Raw genomic sequence first — 11,960 nt, 5'->3', positions numbered from 1 at the left:
TGTGTTAGGGGTAGTTTTGATGGCAGAGAGATGGAGAATACTATGCATGCAAAACAGCACTAGTACAGATTATGCAGAAAGAAACAAAGAAAAGCATTTGCTTTTGCTTTTGCTTTTGCTTTTTGTGTGAGTGTGTTTGAGTGGAGTTTGGTAGGAGTGTTAAAAGCACACACAAGGATAAAAAATAAAAAATAAACATAAAAAACAAATTACAGTTTTATTTTGTTTTGTTTGTTTCTTGTATTTTGGCCTCCCCTGTTTTATTTGAGGAAGACAAAAAAAAAAGCCCTCCTTTCCTTACAGAGGAAATAAATCAAAATAACACCAGTAAATAGCATAAAACAAAAAGAATAAAAATAAATAATAAATAATAGAAAAGAAAACTTTTATTTATTTATAAATTATATTACAGGATCTCAGGTATGTTGTATGTTTTAAGTTTTAACTCAAAGTTAACTCCCTCTCTCTCTCTCTCTCTCTCTCAGCTTCCATGGCACCTTAATTGCCTCAAATAATGAAAACCAGCTTCTGATTTCTTCCTCCAATTGATATGGCTTGCGAGAAGCTTGGCTCAAAACCTGATAGATTTCAACGCAAAGGACGATCATGGTTTGTGATTCTCTCTCAATCTCTTCCTCTCTCTGTGTGTGGATAAAAAGCCCACCTCATTTTATTGGAGAAGTTTTACATTCCAATCATGATATGGTTTTTCAATGTTTCCTCGCTCCCCGGATAAAATGAGCACTTAATTGTTTTGGTAGAATTTTGAATTTCCAAGACATACTCTGTTTTTTTTCATCTCTCTCTCTCTCTCTCCAGAGGTTCTCATTCTTCTTGCTAAATGTAATAATTCTCCAAAAACACATGCTCTGTTTTCCTTCTTGTTCCTATGATTCTCTGCGTATGACATTGTAGATTTGTTAATAATAAAAGAATTGTAAGGGTTTATTTTAAGAACAAAAACTTGTGTGTCTTTATCTTCTTGGACAATGGAGAAGCCCCCCATTTTCGTCTTGTGTGTGTTCAACAATAGGTCTGTCATATCGTGACACCATTGAAGGTTTAGGTTATAAAAAGTTCTGTAAATGTTTGCATAATGACGCAAATAAGTGTTTGGACGATATATAGATGCTGTGGTGGCATTGGGTTTGTTGAGAATTATTCCTTAGATTATGGTTCAGAGGAACTTTAGCAAAAAGAAAACTATACTAATCTGTTGAAGTGATTCAGGTTCTATACCGCTGGGCTTCAAAGTGATGTTACAATAGAGATTTCAGAAGCCTCTTTTCATCTCCACAAGGTCAGTGTTTCTACTTCAACTCACCAAATTGCTTTTATCCACTTCCTTTGCAGTCTTGTTTTTTGTACAATTCTCCATGGTGTTTAAGGCAATGAAATATGGTTCATTATTGTTATCCAGTTCCCTCTAGTTACTCGGAGCAGGAAGCTTGCCCACATTATCGAAGCTTGCTTGGATAGGGGTGAAGAAATACCTCATATTGATCTCTCTGGGATTCCAGGAGGTCCTGATACCTTTGAACTAGCGGTGAAGTTTTGTTATGGTGTCAAGGTAGAGCTGACAGCAGCAAATGTTGTGCCACTGAGATGTGTGGGTGAGTATCTAGAGATGTCTGAGGACTTTGGAGAAGGGAATTTGATAGCCCGGACTGAGGGGTTTCTTAACCAGGTTGTATTGAGACACTGGAAAGAATGCATTCGAGCATTATCGAGTTGTGCATTCGTATTTTCCGAGGCAAAGAAACTTGGTATCGTCGGCGCTTGTGTGGATGCCATAGCTCTCAATGCTTGCACAGACCCAAGCTTGCTCGGATGGCCAATGCCGACCACTTATATGCAAAGCCCCAAAGGAAGCTTCCTATGGAATGGTATAAGCACCGGCGCGAGACCTTCGAGAGCAAGTAGCGATTGGTGGTATGATGATATAGCAATGCTAAGCCTTCCTCTTTACAAAAGAGTCATAGTTGCGATGCAAAAGCGGGGCATAAAGCCGGAGAACATTGCCGGTGCGTTGATGCATTTTGCAAGGAGGTACCTTCCTGCCCTTCACAAACGAAATTCTATTAACAAAGAAGTAGGAGGGAGTAAGCTTAGATTGCTATCTCTTTCATCAGTTCCATCCGAAGGTGATCAGACCGTTATCTTGGAAACCATAGAAAGCCTTTTACCTATGCAAAAGGCTGTTGTTCCTATAAAGTTTCTTTCTGAATTGCTTCAGAATGCTATCTTGTTGTCTGCAAGTGCTGATTGCCGAAGCAATATAGAGAGGAGGATTGGTTTGCAGCTTGAACATGCTAGCTTGGAAGATTTGTTGTTTCCGAATCTAGCTTACAATGTCGAGATTTTATATGATATAGACTGTGTTCGCAGAATTGTCGATCATTTCCTCTTTTTTGAGCAATCGGCTGGACATATACCATCTCAGACATTTGATAGTGAGAGTGATGATGATGATGACGATGATATTGATGAGAATGTCATTAACTCGCCTTCACTTACTCCTATGAGGATAGTAGCAAGGCTCATAGATAACTATCTTGCGGAAGTTGCTCCAGATGTGAATCTAAAGGCATCAAAATTTCAAAATCTGGCTGAAGCTCTCCCAAATTATGCCAGAATTTCTCATGATGGGCTTTATCGGGCTATTGACATATATTTGAAGGTATGTTTCCTATAATACTCTAATTTATGCCCTCTCGAAGAGGCAGTCTATTCTTTTAAGATTTGCTGTGTTAAATGTATTAGATTGATTCATAAGTTTAGATTCATGTTTTTTTGTGCATCATACTAGGCTATTTTTTATGTGGATTACATTTTTTTTATGCTTGAAATGGTATGAGAATAGGGTGCAATGCTGAAATTTGTGATTTGCAAGTGATTTATTGTCTCCTTTTATGCTGTAAAGGCTCATCCATGGTTGCGGGAGGAAGAAAAAGAGCGGCTTTGCCGATTAATGGATTGCCAGAAGCTTTCACTTGAGGCTTGTTCGCATGCGGCACAGAATGAACGCCTCCCGCTACGTATCATTGTGCAAGTTCTTTTCTTTGAACAATTACAACTCCGGACAGTGATAGCAAGCTGCTTCATGATTGATGATGATCCTCACCCCTTTTTGCCTCATCAATCCTTGCCTGATGGAGTTGTGCAAGGTGTGGCTTTAAGGGCTGATGGATGGGCCAATGCTCTCCGTGACAATCAAGCTTTGAAAGTTGACATGGACCATATGAAAAGGTGTATTAACAAACTCGAGAGGGAGTGCTCGGGTATGCATGAGGAGCTCGAGAAGCTCAGGAAAGGTCGAGCCTCGCAAATGCCGAACCCTAGAACTCTCGGAGGCAAGCTCAAGTCTCATATATGCCGGACTAAAGGAAATGATGTCGAGGATCAAAGCCATCCGGGTTGCGGTTCTAAGGCCTCTCGTTCAAGAAAAACTAAGCATCCTAGAGACTGAACTCTTTCTCTCTCTCTCTCTCTCTCTCTCTCTCTCTCTAGCTCATGACCATGTAAAATTCTTTTGTAATAGATATATCAAAAATTTCAAAGCTTTGGCACCATTGGACCTTGCATCGAAGAGTTGAAAAGCCGTCTGAAACCACCGACATCGTAAACCATTTAGGTTATGCGGCACATTTCTACGTTGGGTAGTGGTGTGTACCTTGTAGAGGATGGCTTGTGCTGATGCAATTCATTTAGATGTTCTTGTACAATCTCAGAGTAGAGGTGCCTCCATGGCTTTCTTCTCAAATGGTGTTTTCGTTTGCAATTTCAAATCCTTGACATCAATTAATATTCTTATTTGGATTTGTGAAGGTTTCTGTGGTATTTTAAAATCCATAGCATGCATTATGTAGCTAATTTGGGAAATGGGTTCTAATCGATAGCTCAATTTGTACTGATTGGGTAGTTGCCTTAATAAGGATTAGAAAGAGTTTGATGCATTGATGTTTGTATATAATTCCATGGGAGTCATTCCCTTGGATCATGAAGTGTTTAAGTAACGGATTTCCTTCTTAAGGCTTTGACATTCCACATTTCATCACTCATCAGTTCTCTCGACAAACATAACATATACATCTGAAATGACCCTTAATTTCTTCCACGCTCCCTTCTCTCCAAGATCATCCATTTTTGTTTGTTTTTACCAAGATGCACCAATGATACGAAGTGGACACCATCTAATGTTCCCCGTCTAGTCTTGACTAGAACTAGAGTTGCAATCCCCAAGAACGGAAAAAAATAATCTACTTATGGCCCCAAATAGACACAATCAAACATTTCTCCATCGACTCTCAGCTAGAATTATAGTTGCAATCTCAAAATCGTGTATTGAAGATCGAAATTGGCTTGCCTCAAGGAAAAGAAAAAGAACACAAGGAAGGATGTCCATGGAGTATTCAAGAAAGGGAAAAACATAGTACAACACAAACGGGAACAATTAGACAAGTAATGACATATGGAAATTTGTATCGTTGAACAACATGCACAAATTTGACCATTCGTTGGGATTTCTTCAACAATAATTGTGGTGATTTCTTTTTCATCCTTTCTTCGATTTGCATTACACGAATTGGAAATATTGGATATATGTGTTAAGGATCTTTTCGCATGTCAAGCGATTTCATCATTTGCTTTAGGGTCCATTGACACTTCTCTTTCCGACCCAACAAAATATGATCCACATGTAAAACCTTTTTTCTTTGCCGGATGTCTTTCCTTGTATATATGAAGTTGGACACAAATGTTTCTCTTTTGTAGTTGTAATCCATAAATGCAAAAGTTTTCGATATATATTGCATTCATTCTGTTGGGTCATTTTTAATCACATCCGAAGTTATGCTGTTTTTGGCATTGAGCTTTTACAGTTTTACTAGCAAAAAAAATGAATTAAATCTTGTGATCCTTAGATTTTTGAGTTTTCTCATAGATTGTTTCAGAGAGAGAGAGAGAGAGAGAGCTCTAATTCAACAGCTCGACATCACCTGATTTCGCACACATGATCTCTTATTATGAGTCCTTATGGATTGATGAGAGATTTTATTAAATAATTGAAGAGATAATCGATTATGGCATCCATTCAAGAAATAGCTTAAGAAAAGCATCATGAGACAGAGTAAGGATCAAGACAAAATTTTGTCTTTTATGTCCTTACTTCAATCATATGCAAAGAAAAAAGACATTTACAATGGCAGTGCATTGCATGCTGATCTTATAGAGACGAGATTACTTGAAAAGAGTTCTTACCTGGCCAGCGCTTTAATCAGTATGTATGCAAAATGTGGTGCGCTAAAGAAAGCGAGAGAAGTGCTTGAAGAGCTTCCAATCCGAAATGTAGTTTTATGGAATGCGTTGATCTCAGGATACGCTCAACAAGGTAAAGTTCATGAAGCATTGGGTTGTTTTGAAAATATGCAAAGAGAGGGCATCTCTCCTGATGCAATCACTTTCATTTGCATTTTGAAAGCTTGTGGAAAAATCGGCGCTATCGATATTGGCAAACATATAGAAAAAGAAACTGCATGTAGATGCTTGCTTAAAAAGAGCATTGCACTTGGTAATGCTTTTGTGGATATGTATGCTAAATGTGGTATGATTGAAAATGCTCGGAAAGTGCTTGAAGAGCTTCCTACTCGAGATGTGGTATCTTGGAATGTGATAATATCAGGGTATGCTGAACAAGGGCAAGGTCACGAAGCTCTGGATTGCTTTGAAAGAATGGTAAGTGAAGGCCTCTCACCAGACACCATCTCATTCATTTGTATTTTGAAGGCGTGTGGTAGTGTAAAGGCAATAGAGAAGGGGAGACAAATTCATGATGAGATCCTAACTAGGAGCTTATTGGAGAAAGATATTGTGCTTGGCACTGCTTTGGTTGATATGTATGCAAAATGTGGCATGATTGGAAAAGCACGAGAAACACTTCTGGATCTTCCTGTTCGAGATGTAGTCTCATGGTCTGCAATAATCTCAGGATGTGCCCATCAGGGGCAGGCTCGTGAAGCTTTGATTTGTTTCGAGCAGATGCTAAGCGAAGGCATCACTCCTGACATTGTTACCTTTGCTTGCATCTTGAAGGCATGTGGAAGTACAAGAGAATTAGACAAGGGGGAACTTTTCCATAAAGAGATCGTGACTCGAGGTATGCACCAGAAAGATGTTATGCTGGGTACTGCTCTGGTGGATATGTACTCGAAATGTGGTGTGCTTGCAAAAGCAAAACAAGTGCTCCAAGAACTTTCATGTCGAAATGCAGTCTCTTGGAATGCACTAATTGGGGGGTATGTGCAACATGGGCAATGTCATGACGCATTGAACTGTTTTGAACGGATGAAAAATGAGGGTCTGTCCCCCGATGCAATCACCTTCATTTCCATCTTGAAGGCATGTGGTGGTACAGGAGCTCTTGTGAAAGGAAAGCAAATCCATGACGAGATTGTTAGTAGAGGCTTGTTGGAGAAAGATATTGTCCTCGGCACTACTTTGGTAGATATGTATGCCAAATGTGGCATGATTACCAAAGCACATAAAGTACTCAAAGAGCTTCCTATTAGAAATGTGGTCACTTGGAATGCCCTAATCGCAGGGTATGCTGAACAAGGGCAGTGTCATGAAGCACTAAATTGTCTTCAATGGATGCAAACCGAGGGCCTTTCTCCGGACAAGGTCACATTTGTATCCATTTTGAGTGCATGCAGTCACTCAGGGCGACTATATGAGGCCCAAGTTCTTTTTGAGAATATGACCACAAAATATTATGTTATCCCTAAGTTAGAACACCACATTAGCATGGTAGTGATCTTTGGATGTGCGGGGCATTTTGACCAAGCAATGTCTGTGATTAAGATGATGCCATCTTGTGATTATCCGGTGATTTGGCACACTATACTAGGTGCTTGTAAGAAATGGGGGAATGTCAAACTTGGGAAATTGGCATTTGATCAGTCAATACAAATGGATAATACATGTGCTTCGGCTTATGTTCTTATGGCTGAAATATTTGCAGCTGCTGGAATGCAAGAGGATGCACAAAAGGTCGAGGATATGAGACAGAGACATACTAGTGTGGCCAAAGCAGGGTAATAACAGTATGTGGACTCTGCAAGTTAAAATGTTTTATTTATCCTTTTTTATCGAACGTCCAAAGCACTCTCAATTTAAGGATTTATGCATTCAAAGCCAAAAATATTTCCAATACTGCATCAGAAGAAGAGAGTTTCTCACATCTGCACTCCGAAAATTTTGGATCATGGAAGTGATTGTCAGCTGGGGTAGAGAGGGGGCAAAAATGATTCCCTACTATGATGAAAGGGATCTCAAACAAAGGAATGGCAAAAAGGAAACACAACAGGTGGGGAAACTGGAAAATTGCTCTCTTGTAACTTTGGCAGAAACATGAATCTTGAAATCTCTCACATGACTGTTATATCGTCATCTCACTTCGTGTGAAGTATAAAATCAGAACATCATGAGAAGCTGTATGTACATTTACTAAATTCTTTGAAAGAGGGGAAAGGTTATTGTCGGGAGTACAATTCCGGACAGCACATTTCATGTCCTATGAATATGTGATGATTGATGATGGCTCAAATATTTGATCATTGTCACAATTTCAAAGATTTATCTATGATTCGGCATCATCATTGATAAAGAGAAGATTGGAAGTTATTTATTTGGTCAATGCATCAAGCTATGACCTTGGTCACTATTTGAGTACATTAACCTACATAGGTTGCCTTATTGTGTTTAAGTTCTACAATGTTATCAACTCTTCCCTTCTCTTCTCCAAATATTTCTTTTGAATAAACTGAAGCTGTGGCATATCTTCTTGCACGAACTGATCTATTGGATTAGAATTAACCATGTACAATGGTCAATTTATTTAAACCTTTACTAAAGGTAAGGTAAAAGTATTTATTATTCTTATAAAGAAATTGGGAGACAGCAATGTATGCATTTCAAACCCAACAATCCATTTACATATGTCATCATCAGTTTCCAGCTGATGCTACTTGCTGCGAAACAGATGGTCTGCAAAATAACTTTTGTTTATTGATCAACTCTTAAGAGTGAAACGCTAAACTTTCTTTGAGCATGTTATGGTAAATAATCACTTCTGATGCACGGTTCATGTTAGCTGATTAAATTTAAGCCAAATCATTTTCACACTCAAGCTGAGCTCAACTGAGTATGCATTCATCCATGTAAAATTCATGTGTTTTGGGGACTACGAATTACTGACTTTATCTCTATACTAGCCTTGAGTTTATATGTAATTTCCATTTCAAACTCAAGCTCAGTTCGACCCAGTATGCATATATTTGAAGTATATGTGTTTTGGAGATGATCAATGTATTGATTTTATTTCAATATCAGCTTTGAATTGCCATTCAATTTCAAATTCATTTGAAACTATGGTGTTTTCGGAATGATCAAGGTATTAGCCTTGCATTGACATTAAATTTCATTTTATGCTATGTAATGGCATGTGATTGGGGCTCCCAAGCCTTCCTTCAATGAACATGGAGTGAGACCATCTAATCCTGTGTGAACTAGGAGGCATCATATGTCATTAAAAAAATGTCTGCCTCAGTAAGAACATAGACCACACAAGTTATTGTCCTTTTCCTTCTGTATGGTGATGGTCTCCTAACTCCAGATAAGTTGTTTTTGGCAATGATATTTTCTTATAGTTCAAGAAAGACATCATTGAACATGATCACCCACAATCAACTACTGGTCGCATTTGTAAGACAGCTTCACTGTAATTTCTAAGCATGGTATCTGATGGGCAAGATTTGCTGTACATATTTGGCAAGAGAACATTTCCCAATGACAAGTGAGAACCAAGCCGGTTGATTTGCTGAATGCAGTGCTGCCCTAATTCTGTATTTCCATATCGTTTGCACCCTGTTAGCACAGACATCCAATTGATAATATTTGGTGTAAAAGGCATGGTTTGAAGAACATTTTTAGAAGCTTCAAGGTCTCCGATACTGCCCAGAAGCTCAAGCATGCATGTGAAATGTTTGTTGCTAGGACCAAGGTATTGCCTTTCATTCATGGCATTGAGCTGGAACTTACCTTCTCTACCTTCTCCAGTACGACTACATGAAGAGAGCAAGCGAGTAAATACCATTTCATTTGGCTTTATACCATGTTTTTGCATGTCATTAAAACATTGGATTGCTAGCTTCCCATCACCATACTGAGCATGAATCGAGATCATAAAACCCCATGATGTAGAATCCCTATATGGCAACTCGTTAAAAATCCTGCAGGCCTCAATAAGATCACCACATCTCATATACATGCTTATCATCGCATTACCAATAGCCACATCTGGCTTGATTTGATTTCTCATCATTTCAGCCTGCAACATCTTTCCTTGTTCTAATGCTCCTATGCGTCCACATGCCTTTAGAAGGCATGAGAATAGAAACATGTCTGGAGCAATGCCAGCATGCTGCATTTTGCTATAGAGTTCAAGAGCATGATGATCCTTTCCATGCTTGCTATATCCGGATATCATCTCTCCCCATAATACAATAGTAGGGGATGAAATCTCATCAAACACATCCTGAGCATCATCAACCCTGTCACATTTCATATACATATCAATTAAAGCTCCTCTTACAACCAAGTCTGTGTCAAATCCTCTCTTGATGATTTGTCTATGAATTAGCTCTCCCTGCCGAATGGCCCGTGTATGTCGACAAACATTCAGAAATGCTACCATTGCCACTCTATCAGGGGTCACACACTCATGCTGCATTTGTTGATAAATACATGAAAAAGTGGTTGGATGTGCTGAAGCTGCTGTAATGAGTGCACTCCATGAGACCACATTTCTATTCAGCAAGCTATGAAGTATAGCACATGCACCATCAACTTCGCCACATTTAGAATACATATCAATAAGTGTATTACCGATGATAACATCGGACTCGAGCCCTTTATAAATTACTTGTTGGTGCAATCTTTTACCTTGCATTAGGTCTTCAGTTTGAGTGCATGCTTTCAATGAACAAATGTATGTGACCTTGTTTGGCTCTGGCACTTCCTTTAAAAGCTTAAGAGCATTGTGGCCGAGCCCATTAAGAACATAACCTGATATCAATGCATTCCAAGATACCACATTTCGGTTCCTTAATCTATCAAATACTCGTCTTGCATCCTCTACATTTGAACACTTTGCATACATATCAAGGAGAGTGCTGCCCACAACGACATCGGAATCCAATCCACTTCTAATGACATGTTCATGTATATGCATTCCTTCTTTCCACTCTCCGGAAATTGCACAAGTTCTGAGCACACACGAGAAAATGAATCTATTGGGCAATACTCCACCTAACACCATGTGGTGGTAGAGATGGAGAGCCCAAACATATTCACCACATGTGTGATAAGCTGAGATGATTGCTTGCCACGAATGAACAGACGGTTTGGAAATCTGACAAAACACAAGGTTAGCCTCTAGTAGCATCTTAGAAGAAGCAAAAACCCGAATAAGGCAGTTTGGAAGCAATGTCAAGCGAGGTTGGAAAAGGCACATTGTGTAGTGCACAGGTCTTGCAGCTTCTATACCATAGCTTTCTTCTAAAAATGATTGTAGGAGGCACTCTGGTAAAGGAGAGCCTTGCTTGAGCATCAGGGTGAGCCTCTTATCAAGCCCTTTCATGTTATCACATGATGTAAACATGTACAAATAGATTGCGACGGGTGCTTGATTTCATCAGTGGCGCCTACTTTCTTGCATCAAATTGCTTCAGCCTTTTCGTGATTCCTGATTACATCAGAACCTTTAGAATGTCCCATCCATGAATAGGTGATTTATATACATGATGAAGGGAAACCGAGGAACCATTCTGACACAGAAGAATAAGAGGATCTCGATCTCTCTCTCTCTCTCCATGACGGGAACAGAGTATTGCCATTTCCTAGATGGCAAGGAAGAGTCAAGAATTAATGGTATTTAACACCCTTAAGACATTAATTAATAGTATTGGTTGCTTCATACAAGCCAATGAATTGGGATTTCATACTTGTAACTTGTAAGTTGTAGGCAACCCCGTTAACAATCGGCAACGGTTCGGTTTGAACTGTGAAACCAAGGCTTAACGATTTAAACGGTTCGGCTAGGTTCAACGGGTTCGGTTCGGTTTCAATAGTTAGAACCTGCCCTGCGGTTTAAACAGTTTTTTAATTTTTATTTTTATTTTATTTTTAAAAGTTTTAAAAAAAATACATGTGAAATTTTTAAAAATTGTTTTTAAACAATCTTTTCATTTTTAGACCTTATTCTCACATTTTAGGAACATCTTAAAATTTTGAACTTTGGCTAAGTTAAAAACTGAAACCGAACCATGAAACCGTAGTTTTAACGATTTGGACATTTTTAACGGTTCAGTTTAATGGTTTCGTGGTTCGGTTCGGTTCGGTTTAGTTTTGACCCCCTCAAACCTAACTGAACCGTTGCCGATTGTTTAACCCCATGTGAACCAAAACATTGTCCATAGACAAGAGAACAATATGTGCCCATCCATCTTGGGATGGCCGCCACTCCTTCATTCAACCCATGGTTGGACTCAGAAACAAGAACATCATCAACAAGGTTATGCATTGGGCTCCTAATGTTGCCCACTCCTTCAACCATTGTTTGGATAGTATTGATAACGGGATATGGTTATCCATAAGGTAAGATGTATTTTCATTCAACAACTTATAGCGTGGATGTTATAATTATTAGAGAAGTCAATCGTAATAGCATTTCCCCGACTCTTCTTACATGGACACAATATCTCTATACCACACATGTGTAATGAGCCTGCTCTTTAAATTTTGTAACAGCCAAACTTTTCCTTTAAAGAAATATAGAACAAATAAAAGTAATGGTGTCTCCCGTATTGTTCGGCACATTTAGGTCAACCTTTGGAACTTTGCTT

The 11,960-nt window shown here is 38.9% G+C and overlaps 3 protein-coding genes across 3 annotated transcripts; 2 read left to right on the top strand and 1 right to left on the bottom strand.

Annotated features, from left to right (window-relative positions):
- The first annotated feature begins 466 nt into the window (after positions 1-466).
- LOC147862879 (BTB/POZ domain-containing protein At1g30440-like) lies at positions 467-3,487 on the top strand. The gene is made up of 4 exons (XM_087321741.1): positions 467-609; positions 1,231-1,300; positions 1,421-2,680; positions 2,924-3,487. The coding sequence occupies exons 1-4, from the start codon at positions 551-553 to the stop codon at positions 3,467-3,469; spliced, it is 1,935 nt and encodes a 644-aa protein (XP_087177867.1). The 5' UTR covers positions 467-550; the 3' UTR covers positions 3,470-3,487.
- A 1,320-nt stretch (positions 3,488-4,807) lies between these two features.
- Positions 4,808-7,833, top strand: LOC147862878 (pentatricopeptide repeat-containing protein At3g09040, mitochondrial-like). The gene has a single exon (XM_087321839.1). The coding sequence runs from the start codon at positions 5,119-5,121 to the stop codon at positions 7,093-7,095; it is 1,977 nt and encodes a 658-aa protein (XP_087177965.1). The 5' UTR covers positions 4,808-5,118; the 3' UTR covers positions 7,096-7,833.
- An 898-nt stretch (positions 7,834-8,731) lies between these two features.
- On the bottom strand, positions 8,732-10,696 carry LOC147862877 (pentatricopeptide repeat-containing protein At4g35130, chloroplastic-like). The gene has a single exon (XM_087321155.1). It carries the CDS (start codon positions 10,694-10,696, stop codon positions 8,732-8,734), a length of 1,965 nt encoding a protein of 654 aa, XP_087177281.1.
- Positions 10,697-11,960: the final 1,264 nt, after the last annotated feature.

Source organism: Azolla caroliniana, unplaced genomic scaffold (genome assembly GCF_043228905.1).
Source record: "Azolla caroliniana isolate FFs.n. ecotype wild unplaced genomic scaffold, voAzoCaro1.0.p SCAF_6, whole genome shotgun sequence".
Classification (NCBI taxonomy): domain Eukaryota; kingdom Viridiplantae; phylum Streptophyta; class Polypodiopsida; order Salviniales; family Salviniaceae; genus Azolla; species Azolla caroliniana.
Note: the sequence above shows the minus strand (reverse complement) of the source record. Positions and strands in the feature narration are given on the sequence as shown.

What these genes read in the sequence shown, in the direction of transcription:
- LOC147862879 (XM_087321741.1), top strand. Translation starts at nt 551, where the DNA reads ATGGCTTGCGAGAAGCTTGGCTCAAAACCTGATAGATTTCAACGCAAA. An exon ending in CAACGCAAAGGACGATCATG is followed by an intron (nt 610 to 1,230) that starts GTTTGTGATTCT and finishes GAAGTGATTCAG; the next exon opens with GTTCTATACCGCTGGGCTTC. An exon ending in CTATTGACATATATTTGAAG is followed by an intron (nt 2,681 to 2,923) that starts GTATGTTTCCTA and finishes TATGCTGTAAAG; the next exon opens with GCTCATCCATGGTTGCGGGA.
- LOC147862878 (XM_087321839.1), top strand. Translation starts at nt 5,119, where the DNA reads ATGAGACAGAGTAAGGATCAAGACAAAATTTTGTCTTTTATGTCCTTA.
- LOC147862877 (XM_087321155.1), bottom strand. Translation starts at nt 10,696, where the DNA reads ATGAAAGGGCTTGATAAGAGGCTCACCCTGATGCTCAAGCAAGGCTCT.